The sequence below is a fragment of the Neovison vison genome, chromosome 4 (assembly GCF_020171115.1).
Source record: "Neovison vison isolate M4711 chromosome 4, ASM_NN_V1, whole genome shotgun sequence".
NCBI classification, from domain to species: Eukaryota; Metazoa; Chordata; class Mammalia; order Carnivora; family Mustelidae; genus Neogale; species Neogale vison.
Genome location: NC_058094.1, coordinates 15,490,935 through 15,515,210, shown reverse-complemented (window position 1 = coordinate 15,515,210; position 24,276 = coordinate 15,490,935). Strand labels below are relative to the sequence as shown.

General features: G+C 41.2%; 1 protein-coding gene across 2 annotated transcripts in view; it reads left to right on the top strand.

Annotated features, from left to right (window-relative positions):
- The window catches only part of NSMCE2 (NSE2 (MMS21) homolog, SMC5-SMC6 complex SUMO ligase), a 213,545-nt gene that overhangs the window by 99,700 nt on the left and 89,569 nt on the right, over positions 1–24,276 (top strand). Inside the window, exon 5 of one of the 2 annotated variants that reach the window (XM_044244953.1) lies at positions 5,892–5,975. The exons of the other annotated variant lie outside the window; for it this stretch is intronic. Within the exon in view, the coding sequence (XP_044100888.1) occupies positions 5,892–5,975 (84 nt within the window). The remainder of the gene's footprint in view (positions 1–5,891; positions 5,976–24,276) is intronic. 2 annotated transcript variants of the gene reach the window in all.

The window sequence follows — 24,276 nt, the reverse complement described above, 5'->3', positions numbered from 1 at the left end:
GGAGGCTCAGTCTGAAGGCACAGGAGAAGATGGACGACGGACTTCTGTGTAAGCATAATACCTTCAACGAACAGTTGACCATTTATAGCCAATTTTGTTTCATCTGCGTCCTCTCCTACCTTCCTTTCCCATCTTACTGTGAAAGAATAATGGATTTCTTTTCTTCTCCTCCTCTTCCTCTTCCCCCTCTTTGTTTTTACCTTTTCACGTATCTAGACCTTTTCCTTTTTAATTTTTTAATTTTGGGGAGAGAGAAAGAATGAGTTCAGTGGGGAGAGGCAGAGGATGAAGGAGAGAGATACCCAGGCAGACGCTGCTGAGCGTGCAGCCCGATGCAGGGGCTCAATCTCATGAACCCGAGATCATGACCTGAGCCAAAACCAGGAGTTCGATGCCTAAGCAACCGAGCCAAGCAGGCCCTAAAGTATGTAGAACTTTTAACAGTCTTTTAAATGAGTTATTCTCTGACAGGAACTAGCAGGTAAACAAGATACATTATTTCCCAAGGTTTTCATATGATGGTGACCAAGTATATTGCAAAACATGATCACATTCCAGAGTTGTAACTAGTTCTGGAGGCTTAGTTACACAATTGCCAACTCTGTCATCTTCTGCAGAGATGTGACCTTACAGAAAAGTAAGAGAATCTGAAGCATGAGCTTTAAACTTTTTGAATTTTTGTTTTGTATCATATAATAGTCCTCAAGCCTTTGACCTTTAGCTAGGCAACAAAGTGTATCCAACTGAGACTTCAGGAATACCTTAAAGCTGTAGTAAACTCTGCTTTAAGGCTACATAACATGGACCTCAGAAGTCATAGTCAACTTAGAAGAAAAGAATTTTTAAAACACAGTAAATAAAAATCATTATGTTATTAACTATTATTATTATTATTAATTATTATTATTATTATTATTATTAATTATGAAACCAGAAAAGATATTGATCTTTTCTGGTTTCATAATTTTGTGATTCAGGACTTCGTATGGTCTAAACACAAATAATTTTAAACTTTAAAGATGTTTAATTCTGCCAAATATTTTATGTATGAATTATGTGGAAGTTTTTTTCCTTCAAGTCAAAAGTGAAGCTCATTTTCATTTTTAATATAGTACTGCTAATTTTGCAATAAATGAGTAATCTGTGATTTTGCATGTCCCCATTGTCTTGAAGTTTTTAATATATCCTTGAATTTTTTTTCCAAAATAAAATAAATATAAGTGCACTTTTATTTTAAATTATTTCAAGACATGGAGCACCTGGGTGGCTCAGTCTTTAAGGGTCTGAGTTCATCAGCTTAGTTCATGATCCCAGGGTCCTGGGATAGTGCCTTGTATTAGGCTCTCTGCTGAGTAGGGAGCCTGCTTCTCCTTCTCCCACTCCCCCTGCTTATGTTCCTTCTCTAGCTTTCTGTCTCTCTGTCAAGTAAATAAAATCTTAAATATATATATATATATATATATATATATATATAAAAAAGATTTCAGGACATATTTGTACTAATGTAAGGAGGTTACCCCAAACCCAAGTGGTGGGGGTTGTGGGTTGGGAGTGCCAGCTAGAGGAGGTGAAAGTCACGTGGTCTGAGTATTCTGACTCCAAAGATGTTGTGGACCACAGATCTGGGTAGATCTTTGTCAGGGACATTATCATTCCACCAGTCTCCCTTGCTGGAATCCTAGAAATCATCTCTTCCTCTTTTATTCCCTTCATCTACGAAATAGATCCTTATAGGTTATTTATTTAGAAAAATCTCTGCCTTTATCTTTAGCTTTTTGCTTTTTTAAAGGATCTATTTATTTATTCTACAGAGGGAGAGGGAGAGAGAACCCTCAAGCAGACTACCCACTGAGAACAGAGCCCATCGTGGGGCTCTGTCCCAGGAGCCTGGGATGATAATCTGAGCCAAAATCCAGTCGGAATCGACCGAGCTACCCAGGCACCTCTGGCTTTATCTTTTTCATTTCTGTGACCAGAGCATCAGTTCTGATCTTTATGAGCATACATCTGGACTATAATAACAGCTGAGAAGAAATGAACTAATACTTTGCGACCAAGCTGTTTTACGTACATTTAACCCTTAACCACGGACCTGAGAGGCAGAGCGGTTATCTGCATGTCTCAAGTTGTGAAAACTGGGTGAGCTCTTAGAGGAGCCCTGTATTGCTAAGGAATCTCCTTGCCCTGAGTCTGTCTGTCCCTGGGGTGCATTCTGTATCAAAATACCATGATAGGGTGCCTGGGTGGCTCGGTGGGTTGAGCCTCTGCCTTTGGCTCAGGTCATGGTCTCAGGGTCCTGGGATTGAGTCCCGCATCGGGCTCTCTGCTTGGCAGGGAGCCTGCTTCCCCCCGTACCGCTTCTCCCTCTCTGCCTGCCTTTCTGCCTACTTGTGCTCTCTCTCTGTCAAATAAATAAATAAAATCTTAAAAAAAAATACCATGATAATCTCTATAAAATGTAACTCTTGCCTAGTAAGAAAAAACAACAACGACAACAACAACAAAACAATAATAATTGCTGATTCAGCACTTTACAAATTACTAGGGTTTTTTCAAGTTCGATTTCATTCTGCACAAAGTACTCCCTGAGGTTAGTATTATCTTGTATTGCTACCTTGTAAGTAACCTGTGATGACTTCTGTTTCCCATCAGACCAATGATAAAGTCTTAATATTGATGACATTTCACATTTTGCACTGTGGCCCTGCTGTATCCATGTAATCATATCTCTCAGTGTAAACTGGAGTTAATTTTAGCTAGGGGAGCTTCCTTATGGTCCTACTCAGCTACCATTCTCATCTCTTAGCCTAACATCTGTTCAGACACAGCTCTTGTCCATGTCCCCCACTTTCCCCCCATCCCTGTCCTCTCAGTGTGAACTCTACAATCCCTACAGGGCCCATTTCAAGTCCCACCTTCTCAAAGAAGACTTCTCCAATAATTTGTCTTCTTATCTCTTTTTCTTCTTCATTTCCTTTGTCAGATATGTTTGCCCTTGAATGTAATTTAGAATCTTCTCCCTTAACTATAAAAGTAATACATTGCCTCACGTAAAAATAATATGTAGGATATCTGAAAGTGAAAAGATCACTCCTGGTTTCCCAATCCCAGTTCATAGGAGGAACCACTGTGACATGTCTTTACAGTCATATTTCTGTGTATAAACAAGAATGTGTGGGGCACATATCCACACAGCTGTTTACACATGTGGAAGATAGATACAGGTACATCTGTTTTCTACAGAGACACCGTCACGGCTTTCTTTTTTCCACTTGACAATATATCTTGGAAATCTTTCCATGTTTGGTCAGTGGAAGTGATTTCATTTAAGCATATTACTTTATTGCCTCATATTTTTTCATGTCAAATCATTTTACACATCTGCATTCTTACCTTCCTTCAAAGAAAGAAACCATCAAGCCCTCAAGAGCAGGAGTAACCATATATTCATTCTCATGTCCGTTCCTTCACTCTTCACTCCTCGTGCATTTATTGCATATCTCACTGTTTGTGCCATGGAAAATTAGGGATGTTCGCTTCTCATAACCCCTAAGGAGCTAGGATACAATAGGTAGGAACTGAGAAGTGACACGGACTTCTGTTACTGGAAATACGGCCCATTGGGTTATTTGAACAATCCTCTTGCTGAAAACCATCCAAACTCTCGAATATGTATAAGAAAACATCCTCAGAGCAGCAAAGGGCAGAAAATCAAAGGAAATCTAAGGAACAGCAAGAGTCCACAGGAGGTTTGAAGAACCAAGCTGCTGTAGCCCAAAGGGCATTTGCCAATGCAGGCGAATTTGAGCTCTGCCTGCCTTATGGGTAGTAAAACTATACAGAAAGCTAAAGAAATGATGAACGTAAAATTCAGCTTGATGATTGGTTGGGGGCAGTGGATGCAGGGAGTTTCTGAAGTACTCAGAATTTTCTATTTATTGACCTGGGGACAGCTCTCCAGGGAAATTTAGTTTCTAAACAGCGTATTTATTTTGTGTAGATTTCTATATACATGTCATAATTGACAACAAAGAATTAAATGTAGAAGAACAAGTGTAGAACAATATATATAGAACGATCTCCCACGTGTGTCTATTACATAAATGGATGTGTGCATGTGTGTGTATTACATAACTGGGATCCATGATACATAAATTCTTCATGTTATAGAATACATAAATTGATGTTTGTGTACATATATAAGTATGTGTGTTTGGGGCTGCAGGGGTGTGTGTGTGTGTGTGTGTGTGTGTGTGTGTGTTTCTTGTACATAGAAAAAAGATCTGGAAGAGTATTCACCAAACTACTGAGGGCAGCCTTGAAAGGTAGAACAGAGATGGGGAAATAGAAGGGAAGGATACTATATTTCGTGCTTCACTGTTAATTTTTTTTAAGTAATCATCATTATTATTTAGTTTTTGTTTTTGTTTTTTTTTAAATCAGACTTACTGAAAGATGTGACTTCTGTCTCTGCCCGTAAGTATAAAAGGTACTCCTGCTGCCATGCTCCATACCACTTGGAACAGTACCTTTTTTTTTTTTTTTCTTAAAACACATATCTTGTTCCCTCACTAGGCTGGAGTTCCTAAAGGGAACAAGACAGTGTTGGGCTTACATTTCTATTTCTTGTACCTTAAAGAGAGTAAAAGTCTCTAGGCCTCCAGGAAATATAACATTTCCTTAGAGGCTCTTTTGAATGTTATTTTGTACCTGGCACAGCAGTGGGCATAAAGTTGGCACAGCAAATACAGGTTGATTTGAATTTAACTGACACTTTGTGGAACCTGTAGGCAGAGGTGGAGTCCACCATGCGGTGCCCCTTTTGATCTCAGAACGCAGGAAAATGAAAATACTCACTGAAAATTAAAGTAGGAAATGAACATCAACTAGATTCAATCCAAGGGAGTCAACGTGAACCTAAGAAACATAAAGACTCCTTGGACAGTGAGATTTGACTATAATTAAGGGTACTGGCATCTGGAAAACACGCAAACATACAAAATCTCCATCAAAAGAGCATTTTCTCTGTCTCTAAAACAGAGAAAAAGAAAAGCAATCAATTTGAGTGTTGTGATACCCAACAAAGCATGGTCTGGCCGCTAGCACCTGCCAGGTTGAGGCACGCATCCAGCCTGCCTGGCAGGTGGCGAACCCTGTCGTGGAAGAGCTGCAGAACCTCTTGCATTTTGTGCTGGGATGCTGTGTAATTATAACTCCACTTGCTCTGCTTCCATGCCCACCAAGCTTCCCTCCAGTAACTTGCCTTCCCAAGGAGATGACGCACTTGTCAGGCTGATGGGCATTCAGTAGCCTGATTCTTCTGCCGTTCACTGTAAATAATAAAGTCGCCTTCTTCTTTTTTTTTTTTTTAATACATCAGTGTCTTGTGAATTTTGTTAGCATGAGTCTGCATTCCTGGGTCCAGTCAAAGAGATCGGGTATGAGAGTCTGTGAGGTCCATCAAGGTAAATGCTACCTTGAGGGTATCTGTTGGAGCGGACTGCTGGATTTCCCAGGTGATGCCCATCCGTGATGTCATGCTTCATGTGGCCTTTCCATTCCACACGTCACCAGAATGATTCTGCCCAGATAATCCCTTAAGAGCATCTTCATAACATGCACATTTCATCAAGAGAGTACCAATCATAGTATGTCAGTGAGAGTAGGCCCTTTTCTCCTGGGTGAGTATTACTTGTTTGGTTTAGCAAATTTCACACCTGTCCAGAGGAATGGAATATATATTGTCAGTGCCACATCATGAGGATCTCTGACAACTCATTTCCAAGTCTGGCTTCTCAGCCTCTTCTGGCTTCACTCTGGCTCTCATCTCATTGTCCACATTGATCCTGGCCTCATTCTCAAGTCACTTCCTAATCTGGTCTCTCTTGCAGCAGCAAAACCTAAAGAAGATGGAGGACACAATGAGGTCGACAAGATTAAGGATAAGGATGCAAGTAGAGCAGGCAATGAACGAGGTTATAGAATTTTTTTCTTCCGTTCTCATCTTTCTCTCTCTCCTCAAAACAGCCCCCGTAGCATTTGGAAGGGTTTCATATACCACGCATGTGACATGTTCAGCTCATCTATGAATACAACAGAACTTAGACCAGATTTCAATAAATGATTAACAGCAATTTCTTGCTAAGAAGGGTATCAGAGTAGATAACAGGGCACAACCCATTACAACTCTTAAGGGAATGCAGAAATTCTAAGTCAATGTTGCCTCAAATATGACAACTGTCAGGTAGGGGGAACTTTACTCAATTGAGTTTTCCCCCTTTCTCCTGTTCTTCCCTTCCACCCCAGCTTCCAGCCAGCATAAGTGACCTCTAAATTTTACCATAAATTTATCAGGAATTTACTCAGAGCAATCTTCAGTGGTCAATGCTATTTGAAATAATATATTTTTATGAGTAGATTAAAGTTCCCACAAAAATTCCAGATAGATTAATATAGAATCTTAAAAAGAAGTTTTTACAAACTTGGTTTTTAAAATGTATTTTTCTTTTAACATTCGCGATTTTGTCCATTTATACAATTGGAGTTCTGCAGCAGAGTTAGACACTGTTGGATTATTAGTGTGTGTAATAAATTCATGAGGCTTCTATCCATGTACATCATGACCAAGCTCTTCTTGTGTGTTGTTAAATGATACGGGGCTGAATTGCTAGACAGGCTGTTGTGGACCGTTCCTGATTACCTAGATGCTAATTGAGTAATCAACGAATTCACCAGGCCTTTTGACCCAATTTGCCAAATGGGCTTTCATTTTCTCTGGGTGAAAGATGATGCTAATGAGGACAGGGTCCAGTTTCCATCCCCTTGTAAGCAAGGTTTGTTTCACAGCCAGAGACAATGTAGACAGGAGATCCGTAGCCCCCCTACGGACTCCACCGTCATGGAAGTTAGGCCCAGTGGCGTTGAAACACAAAGTAATCAAGCCTATCACCACTCTGATGTACCTGTCCTACGTTTGTGGATTAGTACAGCATCTTAGATAAAAGTGAGCATTTTCTAGAGAACATCTGGCAGTTTGGTATGTTATATGCTAAAGGAGAGCTTACCAAAAAAAATAAAGATCATATTCCCATCTTTTATTAAATGTTTAATTACCTGAGGAGAGGATGCACGTGGTCAGCATTTATTAAAAAAAAAAAAAAAAGCAACACCCAGAACTTTCAAAACTACCTGTATTTTTCAGAACTTACATACATCTTACTATTTTACTGAAGTGCCTGATAACTTGTCAAGATCCCTCCATAAACTGTACTATGAATAAAGGAGTAGAATGAACCAGGGAAGGAGGGCCACCGAGAAGTGGTGAGGGTTTGACCTCCTCTTCCCGCCCCTCCCTTGTCATAAGCCCAGCCCACTGCCTTCCTTTTCCTTTTTCTCTTTCCTTCTGTTGAAGGTCAGAGCCTAGCTAGGGATTCACTAGTGGATTGTAGAACAGAACTTGCCAGAAGTTGAGTAGCGTAATGGTAAGCTGAAGTTTCCAGCTGTCAAAATTAGACAGATGTCCTCAGATCCTGATAGACCCTTTGTATGGAAGCCACCCTTTCACACCCTGACCGCACAAGGACCCTGTGCCAAGTTGCTGAAGAGACAGAAGTTCTTCTCTCTCTGTTCTTTCCTGGCATGTTTTTCTTCCACCCTCCTGAAGCCTTCTGACTGCCTCTTGTCCCTTTTCAGTAAAAGTTACCCTGGAGCTCAGTGTGTTAGATCAATCCCTCTGTGTGTGTTGTGTGTGTGTATCTACATTTTGTTTTTGTTAGCTTATAATACACTTTAGAATAGTCCTTCTTAACTTTTTAGGATTGCCTGTTTAGACAGTCTCAAAATTCCCCTCAACAAATGTATATGCACATAAAATGTTGGGTACAATTCTACATTATTCACACACTCCTAACTTCTGTTTATGGATCTCAACTGGATTCAGAATCCCTCTCCCATGATGGAATTCCATGGGAGAATTCCATCTCTCATGATGGAATTCTACTTGCATGGTCTCTTGTGGGATTTGAAAATACATTCCTTCACCAGATACCCATTAAATGCCTACTCTATGTTAGGAACCGTGCAGGGCACTGAGATAAGGTGAAAAGGACCGTGGCCCACCCATCAACATTTCGATTGTAGTTGAGGTGATAGACAAATAAACAGGATTACCATACAACATGGATGCAGTAGTAGGGGAAATATGGGATACTTTGGGGAGCACATCCAATGAGTGTTTAATTCAGCTTTGGGACATCAAGAAATTTTCCTTCTAGTGATACCTGAGTTATTACTCCAAGTAGAAGGAGTGCTGTGTATAAAGTCAAGGGCATCATCAGTTTGTGTGTCATGTTGAGAAATTTGGGCTTTGATTTTAAGAAGCCTTAAGTTGAGGGGATAAGGATTGATCTGTGAGGAAAAGTGCTGTAGCCTGGAGAGAATGGGTTGGGAGAAGCGGGACTGGAGGCTGACAGGCTTTGGCAATAAGCCAAGCAGACAATAGTAGTGATTTTAACTAAACTACTAACTATGGATGAAAGAGGATGAGTGGAAAGAAAATGAATTGGAAACCGCAGAATTTGGTATTTGACTGCATTCATTCCTTCAGTAGGGATTGGTTGTGCTGCTGTGCATTAGGCGCTCTTCATTCTTTCGCTGGCCACCCTTGAGTCCTTCGATGTGAAGATTCATGATTCCCTTTAGCTAAGAGGTGGGGAACGTGTGAAGTTTCATATGTAAGCTCAGGTTACTGTCTTGAACCCAAAGCCTATCCAGTACATCCTGAAGAATGATAGCAAAGTAGACAAGACACCATCTCTGTCCTCAAGTCCGGCGGCGATGACTTCCAGGCTTCTGGAGTGGACGACTCAGGGGATGATGGTGCTGTTTGCCAGAGACGGAACAGCTGTGGCTCAGAACGAAGGCCCTGGGCGGAAGTGCTTCTTCAGGCTGTAAATGCCGCTCCAGAAATTTCAGGCTATCCCTGTAGGTGAGAATCACTGTGCTTAATGACAGATGTTGCTGATGGCAGAAAGTTTGTACAGAAACAGTATTTGGGGAGAGGCTGAAGAAGCACCGATAGAGATAATACTTGGAGCCAGGAAGAGGATGTTGAATGAGAGGAGGGGCTGAGGTTGGGACCTGGAAAAACCACAGAGAAAGAAGAGGAATCTGATGAGAAAGCCAAAGAGTATAAAGAAAGTAAAAGATGTCCCAAGATGGAGCCTCGGGGGTCAAAAGGGAGGAGTAGCAGTGTGGTAGCCGCAACCGGCCTCAGGATGTACTGGGTAGGCTTCTGGTTCGAGATGGTAGCCTGAGCTGACATACTCAGCCTCATACATTCACCAACACTTTGGCTAAAGGGAATCATGAACTTCACAGCAAAGGGCTCAGAGGTGCTAGCAGAGAATAATGGAGATCAATTTTATGCCACATGAATTCTATCTCAATAAAGCAGTCATTAACAAAAAGTGATGAAAAATTCTCTTTTGAATATATTCTCACATAATTGTTGTACTTAAAAAATGAGTAAAAGATAAAAATCCAGATGTGTGGGGGTGGAAAAGGGGGGAGTGAGGGAGATGACCACCAAAGGAGAATTGATTTGTACCCAGTCGCCTACTAACATCGTGTGTGGAAAGCGGCGGAGTGGCGCCTTACACATTGGAGGGAGTGTGCCGTGGTTCACGTTTTCTAGTCGGCGGAGGTATCATTTCTTGAAAGGGCAGCAAAAAGATCATCTCTGACATGGAATGGCTTGTGGCACATCCCATTCATGTACTTGTGCTGAAAAACAAAAATGCAGAGCGATCTAGAACCAAACAAGTAATGAGAATAAAGAAGCCAATAGGGGAGGAAATCAAAATAGGGTATCTTAAGTGGTATGGAATTACTTATGAATAGCAGTTGTTATTATAGTAGTAAGCCATAATCCACAGTAGATGAGTCCTCATAAAACTAATATAACAGACCAGTGATAATGGGGACCCACGATGATAAAATGCTTCAGCAGTTTGGCAGGCAGCAGGAAGATGAAGGAGCACAAGGAGGGGTGGCTTCTGTAAAGAAAGAGGATGAAGAAATTTTAAGTTAAGCAGTGCTCGTGTTGAAATGAGATGAAAAATTTCTTAATTGGCCATGAGTCAGAAGAGAACATCTTAATATGGCTAAGGAGATGGTGGTAAGGAAAAAACAATTTAGAAGCATAAAAAGCAGAGTATAGTTTAAATTAAAACCAAACATATTCACTACCACACAATAACAACCCGATTCTCGTAGAAGACAAGTATTCAAATTGATTTTTTTTAAAATCCAATCATAATAATTTGATCCAGAGTTACTCAAAAAAAAAAAAAAGGCCTATAACCATAGATGCAGAGGGAATTTTTAAAAAATATATTTTGAAAAGAAATATTTTTAACCCATGACAATAAATTCAACCTACAAAATGAATGACCAAAAATAAATTTATAAAATTTTGGATAATTAAAATTGACAAAAATAGGATTAAAAGAAAGGCCTCCCCCAAAGTACAAATCCTAGACGTATTTATCAGTAAATTCTGTCAGATCTTAAAGGAGCAGGTATTTCCTGTGCTTTTTAATCTACTTCAAAGCATGCAAAAATATGGAAAATGGTCTTGTTTATTTTATGAAACTAAAATGGCTATGACCAAATTCTGTTTTTTTTTCTTTTTCTTCAAAGTTAAGAACACTGTCATGTAAAACTAAATGTATGAAACCTTCAATCAAATATTAGAAAATGAAGTATAAGAGCCTATTGAAAGAAATGGAAAATATGAACATTTGAGACTTGTTTCCATAATGTAGCATTTGCTTATCATTAGAAAATCAGTAATATGGTAATCACGTTGAGGGATCTTAAGAGGAAAGCCGTTTCCTTCCTGTGAGCCAAGCAGTACTCTGGTGATCCAGCAGTGAACCCAAGTAACCAACTCCCTTTCTTTGTAAAACTTATTTGGGTGGGAGAACAACAATAAATAGATAACTATTATAATCACATATATGATTTTGAGGTGTGACAGATTTCAAATAAGTGGGGGAAAAGTTGGCTTATTCCAGAAAAAAATTGGAACCATTGGCTAATGTTTTCTAACACTATTTTAAATCCCAAGCTCCAACTTTATATTAAAATACATTCCAGATGAACTGAGGAGTTTAAATGTTAGAAATTGAAACCAAACTATGGGAAGAAATCAACAGTGACTACTTGTACTACATTATGTTCTGTCAGAGCTTTTCAATCATGTCAGAAGTAAAAGTGCTTAGAAAGATTTATAACCTGAAGGATGATGTTGCTTCACCTCCAAGACAGTGAGGACAAAAACAGCTGCTTCAGACTTGCAAACATTCAGCAAAGCCTAGCATGTTGACAAGATTTATTTGAGGGTTTCATCTGGGAAGAACTGAAATATCCAGGAGTAAGCCCAGCGTCATTACTTGATACATAAATCCAACTCTGCCAGAGTTCTGGAACGCTTCCTGCGTGCTAGATAGCGTTCTGAGGCTTTATGTGTAGTACTGCAAACAGGCATCTGAGGTAGTGACGGGTAGTCCTTTGCAGACTTTACAGGTAGGGCTCACAGGCACAGAAAGGTCTCTAGCTTGCCCTAGGGCAACCAGCTAATAACTGCCAGAGCCGAGATTCAAACCCATCTGGTGCCAGAATCCGTTTTCTCAATCCTTAGGCTGGACCAAACATGTCTCTTGATTTTCTGACTTACTAAAGTTCTCAAAAGACAGGATTCTGAAGATGAATTTAGGGAAGGGGGAAATTTAACTTAATCGGTCCAAAGAATAAATTTGGGTGATAGCTTCCCGCCTCGCAGCTGCAGATCCCCTGGGAGCCTGTGAGGGGTGCTTTTCTCATCTGCATCCAGTCTTTGCCAGAATATGTTTCGGGGAGGGTTCGGAATTCAAGTTTCATTCTGTTGCCAAAATATCTTCCCAAAAAATCACCCTGAAGAATTTTTGAGTAAAAGATTTCCCTGTTTACCCCAAAACAAACGAGTGGACTTCAGATGTCACTCAGTTTTCATCAAAAAGTGTTTGCAAGGCTGGTTTTTCTCCATTTGTGACCCCGAAAGCAAAGCTCATCAGCTTGACCTGCATTCCGTTCTCTTTCCCACACCGCTGAGGCCAGGAGGCAGAAGATTCTAAGTGAGGAGACTCTGAAGCAAATCCCCCCCCCAAATCTGCCATTGTTTTAATACTGTTAAGTATGGGATTTTTTTAAAAATTTATTTAAAGGTGACATGGACTTTAAAAACACTGAGAAACACTATTTTACACGTGTGCATATACTGGTATGGGAATGTGAATATGTTCACAAGATATTTTTCAAAAACAGCACATCTTTCTATAACCTCCCAGATTTTCCTAGCCCACTTATTTTAATTATTCTAGAAAGGATTGGAATGTTACTAGCATCTCAAAATACCATTGATTTTCTAGTTATCCTTCTATTTTTAAGTTTAGTTTAACTTAAAATGTGGAAATGTTTATAGCATAAAACCTGTATTATTTCCTCATCGAGTGTGAACACTTAATGAAAAATAACCCACTTTTACTTTTTTTTTAAACTTTTGTTCTCATAAATTCAGGTTTGTCTGCAATTATAGCTATAATTTCTCCTGATATTCATTTATTTTGTCATGTCTCTTCCACACACTTAGTAGTTTCTATGTTTTAAATCAGTCTGAATCCTGATCTTTAAATAAGATTTATGTTGACAGCTGGTAACAGTGTTGATTATAACATTACTATTAGCTTGTGTATACTAGTTATGTATCTATTACAATAAAACAGCATGGACAATATCTTATTTTTATAAAATATAATAAATCTGATACTTCCATATGGAAAAAAATCTGAAAGGATATATGCATAGCTATTAAAAGTGGTTAACCTTTAGGGGCGTCTGGGTGGCTCAGTGGGTTAATAAGCCTCTGCCTTTGGCTCAGGTCATGATCTCAGGGTCTTGGGATCGAGTCCCACATCGGGCTCTCTGCTCGGTGGGGGGCCTGCTTCCCCCCTCTCTCTGCCTACTTGTGATCTCTCTCTCTCTCTCTGCCAAATGAATAAAAATCTTAAAAAAGAAAAAATGGTTACCTTTGGTGGTGAGACTACCAATGATTTAAATTTTTATTTGTATGTATATTCAAAGTTTTAATAATAAAAATGTTTTATTTCCATAATTTAAAAGTTTAAATAATTTTCAGTGGAGTAAGGTAGTCTGCTCTAGGACAAAATAGATAAATGTCAGTAGCTATCTTATATACCAGCCGTATGTTTAGAAAGTATAATGATGGCAGGGAGGACAAAATAGACAAGGAAATAATCTTATTCTCAATAGTAACATAATAACATAAAATGCCCAGAAATGAATTTAAGAAATACATACATCTTTTCAAAAAGCCAACTGGTTTTTCTGAGATGCTTGACACAGTGGGAAATTCTATTATGGACTTTACTAGGAAGACGTGATTTTTTTTTCATTACTGCAAAGAGAAGAAAATTCAGTCCTTCACACAATGGAAGGAATAATAGTTTGCTTAGTAGAACAAGTAGCATTTAGTGTCTGAGTAGATGTGGAGCTCAAAGAAGTGCTGGGGACAGTGATATTTTCAAATTGTCAACTTAGGTTGGACAGAAGAGAGGAGCTCATTAACAAATTCAAGTAATAATAGAACAATTTCTTGAGAGCCTGTTATGTAGTAGACAGTGTGATAGTTATTTTCATTAATTAGCTGATTTCACCTTTACCACTATCTGAAAATTATTAACCCTGTTTTTTAGATAAAGAAACTGGCATTTTAAGCAACAATAAATCAGTTGCCCAAGATCTGACAGGGGTAAAGTGTCAGAGCTGAGATTTGAACTTTGACCTGTAGACTAAACTTTTTTTTGTTTGTTTTTGGGTTTTTTCCCCCCTACAGAATACTACACTTACCTTTACTACAAGACAAAGACCCCAGAAGGAGAAGCAGGCTTGGGTTAGGACACGGAGTCTGACTTTTTAACATACTGAGTTTAAGAGATTTTTGTTCGTTTGTTTTACTTTGTACTTTACCTCTGATCTGTTGTAGATTTTCAGTGTCTCAAATGTTATGCTGGGGAAGAAGTAGTGGCTGCATAAACATTGGGTAGGCAGTACAGATCACATTATAAATACACCTCATGGTTTGTCTTATAAAAGCAGCATCCCGTCTAACTTCTCTTTAGTATGGAATCGCTACATTAATATTGTGCCCTTCCTCCAGATTGCTTGAAATGAGATAATATAGGCAGTCTTATTTACAAGGTCATTATTGCATGTAGGAAATTACATTTCCTAAATGTTCCACCACACAAGAAGAATCTTGAGGGAAAAAATTCATTCTTTTGAGGAAAACTGATTTTACTTTCTTGGTAAAATGCTACGATGTATTGACTTAATTGACAGATCCCACCAATTATTTATTTGTTTGTTTATTTTTAGATTATCTTGTGTTTTGGAAGCTTCTCAGAAAGCTTAAAGGAGATTAAGTATTTTCAGGTCTGTTTAGTGTGTGCCTCTAAAACTATAATTAGGTATCTCTCTGAAATCAAGCTAATTTATTATACCTTTCTTATTTAGTCAAGATTTACCTTTTGGAATTAGGCTTACAGTCTGATCCTTACTGATGTCAAATTATTTCATTCCTTTGACTTTCATATTTACATTTAATAATTCAAACTCCAGTACTTCTGTTCACATTCATGATTCAGTCATGTTTAAGGAAGTCTAATAACTAAAGTCTTGTGTTTTCATATTCTGTTTAATGGCTAGATGCATGTCAGTGCCTGGTATTTGAGTCATCAGTGTGCCACAAGACATTTTACCAAGACATGTGCGTCATCAAATAATTAAATTACAACTATTGCTGTGAGTGGGACCCAATTTGCAAAAGCAAATAGTGTCCCCTTTGAAAGAAGAAAATCAACAATACTCATCATTCAGATTCTTTGGTTTACACTTTGGTTTTTTTTAAGATTTTATTTATTTAATAGAGATCACAAGTAGGCAGAGAGGCAGCCAGAGAGAAGAGGAAGCTCAGGCTCCCTCCTGAGCAGAGAGCTCCAATGTGGGGCTCAATCCCAGGACCCTGAGATCATGTCCTGAGCCGCTGAAGGCAGAGGCTTGAACCCACTGAGCCACCTAGGCGCCCCTCCAGATTCTTTGGTTTAAATAGCTCTGACTTGCTTTTTTAAAAAAAGCCAAGTAAGTAAGTAAATAGAATGTATTTCCCATATATAACAAATTCTGAGTCATTGCTATTTTTTGTATAACTGACCCACATAGATTCTTTGCTGTATTTTTTATCTGTGTGCCCCAGTGTGTGTGTGTGTGTGTGTGTGTGTTTGGGTTTTGTTTGGCAAAACCAAGGACTGTAATATGATTAGCTCATAGCTAATATGATAGCTCATAGTTAATATGATTAGCTCATAAAAATCCTCCCTTTTTGGGAAGATTTTATTTTATTTATTTGAGGATGGCGGGGTTGCGGCGGGGGTAGAGGGAGAGGGACAAGCAAGCTGCGTGCTGAGTGCAGAGCCCACCATGGGGCTCAGTCACAGGACCCTGAGATCATGATCTGAGCCAAACTCTATCAAGAGTCAGATGCTTAACTGACTGAGCCACCCAAGTGCCCCCAAACTCTCCCATTTCTAATGCTGTGTGACTTTAACGCTAATTTCCTTTGCACCTTAATTCTTTTGCTCATCGATGTGGCTGACTTGTCCAGAATAGGACCTCCGTGGTACAAGTGACTGATGGAGACTGTGAAGTTCTGTGTAGACAGTTTGGCCCGGGATTGAACCCAGTCACTCAGCACATACATGCCATGTCTGTCCTAGAAGAGCTCACATAGTCTAGTAGAGGAAGGTGATGACTTTAAAACATGGCTCCCAAAATTCTTTGACACTGCCATCCTTTGATGGAGCTATACCCTCTCCCCTTGATTTCTGGGCTCTGTGCTTGCCTAACAGGAGACTATGAAGAAGTCTATTCCATTTCTACTTAGAAACTGCCAGTTTCTGGGCCTCGGCCTTAAGAAACTCGCAGCCTCCACTTCCTGTGTCTTGGGACACTCGCACTTGGAACTCAGCTACCGTGCCGTGGAGAACCTGAACTGCTCTGTGGAAAGACGCAGGTGGAGAGGAACTAACAGCCAGCACCTGCTGGTCCGCACAAGGAGTGAGTCATCTTGGAAGTCGATGTTCCAGCCCCGGGATTGCTGCACCAGCTGACACTGTGCGGAGCAGAGACCTGCCACGCTCGCTGAGCCCTGCCCAGATTGCAGATTCCTGAGCAAAACAAGCGCCTGTTGGGTTAGGCCACCAAGCTTTGTTGCCAGAGTAGTCACATAAACCTATGCGACTACAAAAGTAGTCACGCAGTAGTCGCATAAACAAGCAGTTTTGAAGCAGTGGAGAATTATGACGGCAAGAGTATGTCCCAGGTCTCACAGGAACTCTGAGAAGAGACAGCTAATCCTTCTGTATCAAGGAAGACTTCCTCAGTGAGACAAGTGAGCTGAGTCTTGAGTAACAGCTAGCCAGGCGGAGAGAACCAGAGTGAGGTGTTCCAGGCAGAAGGGACAAGAGTGCAGTCAGGAGCAGAGCAGGAAGCAGCGTGATGTGCTTGAGGACTCAGGAGCGCTCAAGGGTGGCCACAGCACAAAGCCGGACATAGGAAGGACCGATTGCTGCGACCAGAGAGATTTGCCAAGTTTGAGTCCCGGAGGTCCTTGTGTACCAAGTGAAGGCATAGGTTGTATTCGGACTGCTTGGTGTTTTTGTCAGGACGAGAAAGGTACAGCAGTCTGATCACACTTGTGTTTTAGATCGCTCAGTTGACTGTGGGTAGAGTGGACTTGGAGGGTATTAAAACAGGAAGCGGGAAGACCAGTTAGTCAGGGGACCATTGCAGTTGTGCCCGCGAGGATGACAAGGGCCTGAAGTAACTGCGGGGATGGGGAGCAGCAGAAGAAAATACATTCAAGAAATATGTGGGGGTTCTCTGGAAAACAGCATGGAGGTTCCTCAAAATGTTGGAAATAGTACTGCCCTACGACCCAGCAATTGCACTACTGGGTATTTACCCTAAAGATACAAACATAGCGATCCGAAGGGGCACGTGCACCTGAATGTTTATAGCAGCGATGTCCACAATAGCCAAACTATGGAAAGAACCTAGATGTCCATCCACAGATGAATGGATAAAGAAGATGTGGTATATATACACAATGGAATACTATGCAGCCATCAAAAGAAATGAAATCTTGCCATTTTCGACGATGTGGATGGAACTAGAGGGTATTATGCTTAGTGAAATAAGTCAATCAGAGAAAGACAACTATCATATGATCTCCCGATATGAGGAAGTGGAGATGCAACGTGGGGGGTTAAGGGGGTAGGAGAAGAATGAATGAAACAAGATGGGGTTGGAAGGGACACAAACCAAAAGTGACTCTTAATCTCACAAAACAAACCGAGGGTTGCTGGGGGGAGGGGGGTTGGGAGAAGGGGGGTGGGGTTATGGACATTGGGGAGGATATGTGCTATGGTGAGTGCTGTGAAGTGTGTAAACCTGGTGATTCACAGACCTGTACCCCTGGGGATAAAAATATATGTTTATAAAAAATAAAATAAATTAATTAATTTAAAAAAATATGTGGGGATTAAAAAAGAAAGTATTGAGGAGATAAAAAGAAAATACTGAGTAACTGTGGGGAGAAAGGGTGAAGTGAAGGAAGACTCTTAGATTTCTAAATTGGCTGACTTGCTGGGTGTCGGTACCACCAGAAGGGAGCAAAAGAAGAGCACGAGTCAAAAACGAGAGGAGATTTAAGCTACAGATAAAGAGTTGGGACAAGTATTGCCCCAAAGGTGACAGTTGGAATTATTAGTGGATGAGCTCCCCCACGAGCAGAATGGGAAGAGGTCAGAGTATAAAACTCTAAGAATAGCACCCTGACATTTAAAACACAGTCAAAGAAGAAGGAGCCCATAAAAGAAAGGGAAAAGAAAGATACAAGAAGCTCCAGGAGAACCAAAAAGGAGTTGTCTCAGTAACCAAATAAGTAGTTTCAAGTAGGCGGTCAGTCCTTTGTGTGAAATGTGAAAACCAGGCTGGAAAGAGGCATAGAGGAGAAGTCACTTCTGACTGTAGCCAGGCTGGACAAAGCCAGGTCCCGGCGGACGAGTCTGTGGGTAGTTACACAGTAGACACAGATGATGTAGCTACGGGGCTGGAGACGAGCGGGAGAAGCACACAGGGCACGAGAAGGTGTGGTACTGGTGATGGCAGTGGTGTTGCCGGGGGAGGATTGGAATGTATGTGAATGCTTTTATGACCCAAGGAATTCATGGCAGTAGAAGGAGGAGGTCAAAGAGAGAAGAATAAGATGGGATGCATAAGTAACCACTTGGAGACAAAAGAACAGTCAAGAGCAGTTTTTGAGATTGGAGGAATGCAGCAAGGTGGGTACAGATGTATATAATTTTATAGGTGTAGGGCAGGAAATTGCAGATCAGAGTTGAGGGACCTAGTATTTTTCTGTGAAATAGGAGTCAAGTTTGTCCACTGAGAGAAGGCAGCAAGGCAGGAATAATAGTTGTATTGAAGAGAGTGATCTGTTTTAGAATAATGTTTAGAGAAATGGAAACAAGGACTGGCTTAAAATAAGCAAGAGGGATTGATAGGAGACCCCGAAGGCCCAAATTCATGTTGAAAACCATAGTTTTGTACTGGTAACCGTCTGCATGGTTATTTGATTTTTATCGAGGGGAATGCCCTCACCCCCAACCCGCTCTACCTTAAACCCCTCCCCTTAACTGGCCGCATTGGCATAAGAAGTGGGGGAAAATGTGTGGTCTCAACTATGATCTTCAGTTTCCCCAGAGAAGGAAGCAGGGCCTCCAGGAAGAACGAAGTTTTGTAGACAGCAATGAGATGGAGCACTCTGGGTAAAGCTGGGGAATGATTCGCTTTGTTGGTTTTTTCCTTTATATATAACGACATCGGGGCTCCCAATGGCAAAATAGAAGAGATCTGGAAAGGAATCAAGAATGAGAAAAGCCACAGATGAGAAAATGCCAAGGAGTAAGAAGTTGAGGTAAAGGAGAGAGGTTGGGGGATGTGCGCTGGAGATGGGACTTCCTTCTATTCGGCGGCCGAGCGTGACACAAAGGGAGTCGGCTGGAGGAGAATACCTGACGCGTCTTGTGTGTGAGGCATTGTGGCGAGACGACTGACGGATGGTCCCACTTTTGGCCTTCTCACAGAGCTTTGGAAGAAGGAAGTGAGAGTCCTGTACCCATCAGGGACCGACTCTTGGAGTTCAGAGCAACAGTGTGGACCCTTGTTGAGATGGGGATCCCTCTGGCTGAGGGCTGCCACAGGCATTGCAGTGGGGTGCCAGGGGCCTTGGTTGGGTCTCCCCAAGATGGTAGAACAGCAGCCTTTCATTCCTTGCTGCCCTGCTCCTCCCACAAACAACAGTAATCATCCTCGTGAAAATAGAGCTGCTGCTAATACAGGCTTCGCAGTTTGTAAATGGGTGCTCGCAACAACTCCGAGAGAAAGACAGGGTGCATAATGTTATCACAGTTTACAGACTAGAAAGTGCATCTCTGAGGTTCAGTTCATGCTGCTACTAGGTGGCTGGAATGAAAATAGAAATGAGGTTTTGTAACGTTTCTCTCTTTTCGGCAATGCCTCGCTGCAGGCTTGGAGCTAAAGCTAGGCGGCGCTCCTCTAAACCAGCCTCCCGTCTTGCAGATGAAACAACGGAGTCAGCAGCCTGGTAAAGTGAAAAAAGAAAAAAAAATACCACACACATAGCACAGGTTGGCTGTTCCGGGAAGGCGATTCTGAGGTGAAAATTGAGGTGCCGAAGTCCGCTAGGGAGTGCTCTTGGGACCAACACTTGTGGAAGGGAAGGGAAGGAAGCAGGATTGGACAGTGGGGCGTCAAGCCGATGATCCAGTCTCCACCTGAAGTCTCAGCAGAACTACAGGGAGTTCTGAAGCTGGATGACCCTTCAGAGCTGTTCCTGTGTTGGGAGAATAAGGCCAGGCCTTTGTACCTCTTTGACCTGCCATCAGATGCCAGTCACTCCCGAAAGGGGCATGGTCTCGAGCAAGGTAACTCCTGACCTAAAGTGGTCTCCAAAGGCAGCTGAGAGCAGGAGACTTGCTGCCAAACAGCACTCGTGGCTGTTTCATTCTTGAGGAGCATCTGGAAGGCACCTCAGCGTCCGCCATAGTGAACTCGGGTTGTCTAGACACGGGTTTAAATCCTGGCTCTCCCACCTCCTAGCCACTCAGTAAGCTGGTTACGTCAGCAGTTCTGGGTAAGGATTCTGTAAGCCTCAGCATCCTCTTCTGTAAAATAGGAAGAATCATGTGAGAACCAAGCCTCGGGTTTCATTATTTGTGAAATGGGAAGAACAGTTGTACCATCCTTTGGGGAAGGTTAAAAGCATCCAGTGAGATCATAGAGTTCCCAGAGTACTATCATTTATAGAAAATTAGTTACTCTTTTACCAAAAGTAAAGTGTCTAGTTCAGTGGCAGATACATAATATTTGCCATGACAGCTGCTCAATAAATAATAAAAATGTTCCGGAAAGCATCAGTGACTTTCTGGAGGCCAAAGTCCATGTCAAAGCCAGAGCCAGATCGCTTCCTGCTACATAACTCTCTGGTTTGGGTTTCAAATCAAGGAATGTGGGAGCAGATGTCTCCATAGAAGGTCAGAGTAGTGTGGTGGGAGGGAGTGGGCCCCTGAACACGACTTCACCTGGGGGAGTCTGATTCCTTGGGCTATGCCGCTGGTGTTAGCCCAATGTGAAAATGTGTTTTTCAGAATGGAACCAAGAGGATAAAAATTAAAGGTGAAGTCCTGTTACCTGAGTAACAGGACTCCGTCGAAACAGCACTGCAGCAAATGATGATTATAGTTGGGGACAGGTTGCTTTGATATATTTTATATATGTATATGTCGTATATATGACTAAGTATATATTGCATATATGACCGCGCATGTGTATAATACATGACCGCAACTTTGTGTATTCCTCGCAGTTCTGGTGGTTCACAGCAGATCTGGATTCTAGTCCTGCTGGCTCCTTCCTTTATTAGATGTCAAACCAGGGAGAATTCTCTCTCTGGGCTTGAGTTTCCTTTCTCACATGAGGATTTGGATCTCAGTGAGCCCCTTCCTCTTCTAGCATGATTTAATTTCTTTAATTCCCAGTACACCCCACAGCACAGCTGTTTGAAGACAAAACATGGCCACATCGTCCCACAGAGAAAGGATCTTATTCCGTGTGTACAGAGGAGTACGGGATGTTGAACAGAGCCCATAGAGCAAAATATTCAGTAGCTCTGGCAAAGAAACCCCTGTTGCTGACATTTTGCTGAAGAAGGGGAGAAAATCACTATCTTGGGAACCAAACAAAGTACTCCGTAGTTATCATAGAATCATGTTCTTACCTGGAGTTTTCTGTGGAATTATTCCATTCATTGTGGAACATTTATGGACAGTAACTTTGGTGCTGGATCGTATAAAGAGCTAATCTTTGCAGGCTGAACCTCAGCTTTATTCATCCAGGGAGAGAACGGGTGGGAAGGCGGTCCAGTTCAGAAGGTTGGAAATGCTAAACTTTCTTTTCTACCAGAAAACTATACTTAGATATTCAAATGCAGTGTAGATCCAATATCATAAGGCTTTTATTGTTTGTGGGAACATCTGGTTTTTACTTTTTTAGTTTGGCCTCTTTGCTCTGCTATTACTATTCTTATGCAGTTGGGTTTATGATTTGAGTGGCTTTTGAAATACCAGCAATTTAATTCTCATTGGCGATTCATCACACATAAGGCATTTTGATATAACTCTTATTAGTATCTTCAGTTCTGGGAATTTAATCAATACTCTTAAAGTTCTTCTTGCCTGAACCATTGCATATTTTCTCAGAACAAATATTTAGTCCTTAAGATTTTGTAACAAGGGATTTAAAGATAAGCTTTGAAAATAGGTCAGGGAATCACATCTACTTTGGTTTAAAGCTAGTCAGGTGAGGCCGTTAGAAAAGCAACTTGGAAGCTTTTGAAAGCATTTGTGAAATCAGTTTTTTGTAATTCTATGAAAGCTGCCATCTGTAAAAGTGTGAATCAAACCTTCCTTTAGCTTTGCCAGTCCCTTATTCATCCATTTATTATTTATCTATTCGTTGTTCACTTATTAATTCACCAGATACTGTTCTAGACACTGGGGTAATGGAGATAAATAAAGCCAGAGCTGACTGTGTGCCAGGCACTTTGAAACTTGGGAACTCAGTGCTTGTAGCTACACAGACTGTAGCTGTGTAATAGGGTGACTGTGTCACTGGAGTCCATTTGTTTTCTTAAACTCGCTGGTAAGCTGTGTGACTATAGGCGAGAGCCATTCTGTGACAGTTTCCTCATCTCTGAAATAATTTTGCTCACTCTATTTACATCATAGCTTTGATATAAAAATCAATTGAATTAATAATTTTGAAAGAGACTTGAAAATAATCAGGCATTACATAAAAACAAGTGGTAATCTTGTGATCGTGGTAGTGATTTTGACCATTTTGTTCCCTTTTTGGACAGGATTAAGGATGAATACATTTTTATTTTTCTCCTGAAATAGATCTGTGTGTTATGATGAACAGCCTTAACCATCTCCACATGTACAGCCGTGCTACCTCTCCTCCATGGGGCAGAGACTTTCCAATGATGTAGCTGGGAGAATGAGATCTAGAGCTGGTAACACTTATTTCAGAAATATTACTCAATCTATATATTGCATGAAATCAGCAAGTATTGTTTAGGTGCCCAGACTAAGTGGGCAGAGAGAGGCATAAGGGAATGGGATGGCATCTGTCTTCCAAGTGGCCAAATAGAAATCATTACCTCAATTGCACCTTCCTAAAGATCTGCACAGAGATGTCTAATTAGCCCTATAATGTTTCCAGGGACCCTCTCTCTTAGACATTGGAATGCCCATGTGCCCCTTTTGGATTGTGGAACAGATCGTCTTATAAGGAAATTAAAAACTTACTTCTAGCGTCATGTTTGATGTACTGCCAGGTTTTAGGTCTCCCATGCTAGTGCCCTGGGATGAGATAAAAGGTCCAATCTTCCTTAGAGCAAACCCAGTCATGGACTTGCTCAAGAATTGCTCTCAGTTACAGCTCTAGAGTACAGAGAGATTACTGTGTTCTCACTGCCATCCCCCAGAGATGACTGGCTCACTGAAAATGTTTTGAATAAATAAAAGCCTCAGTCTACCATATAGAGTTCCTCTGATACTCTGATAATCCCAGATGGCTTCTTGAAGGGAGGGGCTGCATTTTATTCATCTCAAGATGTCCAGCGTCTGGCACATAGTTGGTGTTCTGGGTTTTTGTCAAATGAACACATGGACGAGCATAACCAGGACTGTGACGGATGCCCCACGATAGGAATTCCTGATCTCTCCCTGGAGGAAATCCTCCGAGAGAGAGTGACATACTCCCAGGCACAACCCCGGCCTCTGCTACAAATGTGAAGTTCCATTGAAGCTCTTTGTTTTGTTTTCTCATAAGCTTTCTGTTTTGTTCTGTTTTACTTTGTCATTGTTTAGTTGACGTACAGTGTCCTGTTAGTCTCAGGGGTACAACATAATGATTGCACAGCTCTGCACTTGGCTGTGCTCGCCTCAAGCGTGGCCGCCGCCTGTCCCCGTGCAGCACTGTTACAGTACCACGGACGACGTTGCCTACGCTGTACCTTTGATTCTGGGAGCCTGTACCTCCCTCTCCCCTTCCCCCATTCTGTCCATCCGCCCAGTCCCGTCCCCTCTGGCAACCATCAGTTGTAGTTATGGGTCTGTTTCTGCTTTGTTTGTTCCATTTTGTTCTTTAGATTTCTTATGTCAATACAATCTAATAGTATTTATCTTTCTTTGACTTACTTGACTTAGCATTATATCCTCTAGGTCCACCCATGTTGTCACAAACTTGAAGATCTCATTTCTTTTTACTGCTGAGTAACATTCCGTTGTGTTTATACCCCACATCTTCTGTATCTGTCTCTCTATCAATAGGCCTTTCGGTTGCTTCCTTATCTTGGCTATTACAAATAATCCTGCAGGAAACAAAGAAGTGCATATATGTTTTCAAGTTAGTGTTTTGTTTTCTGTGGGCACATACCCGGTACTGGAATTA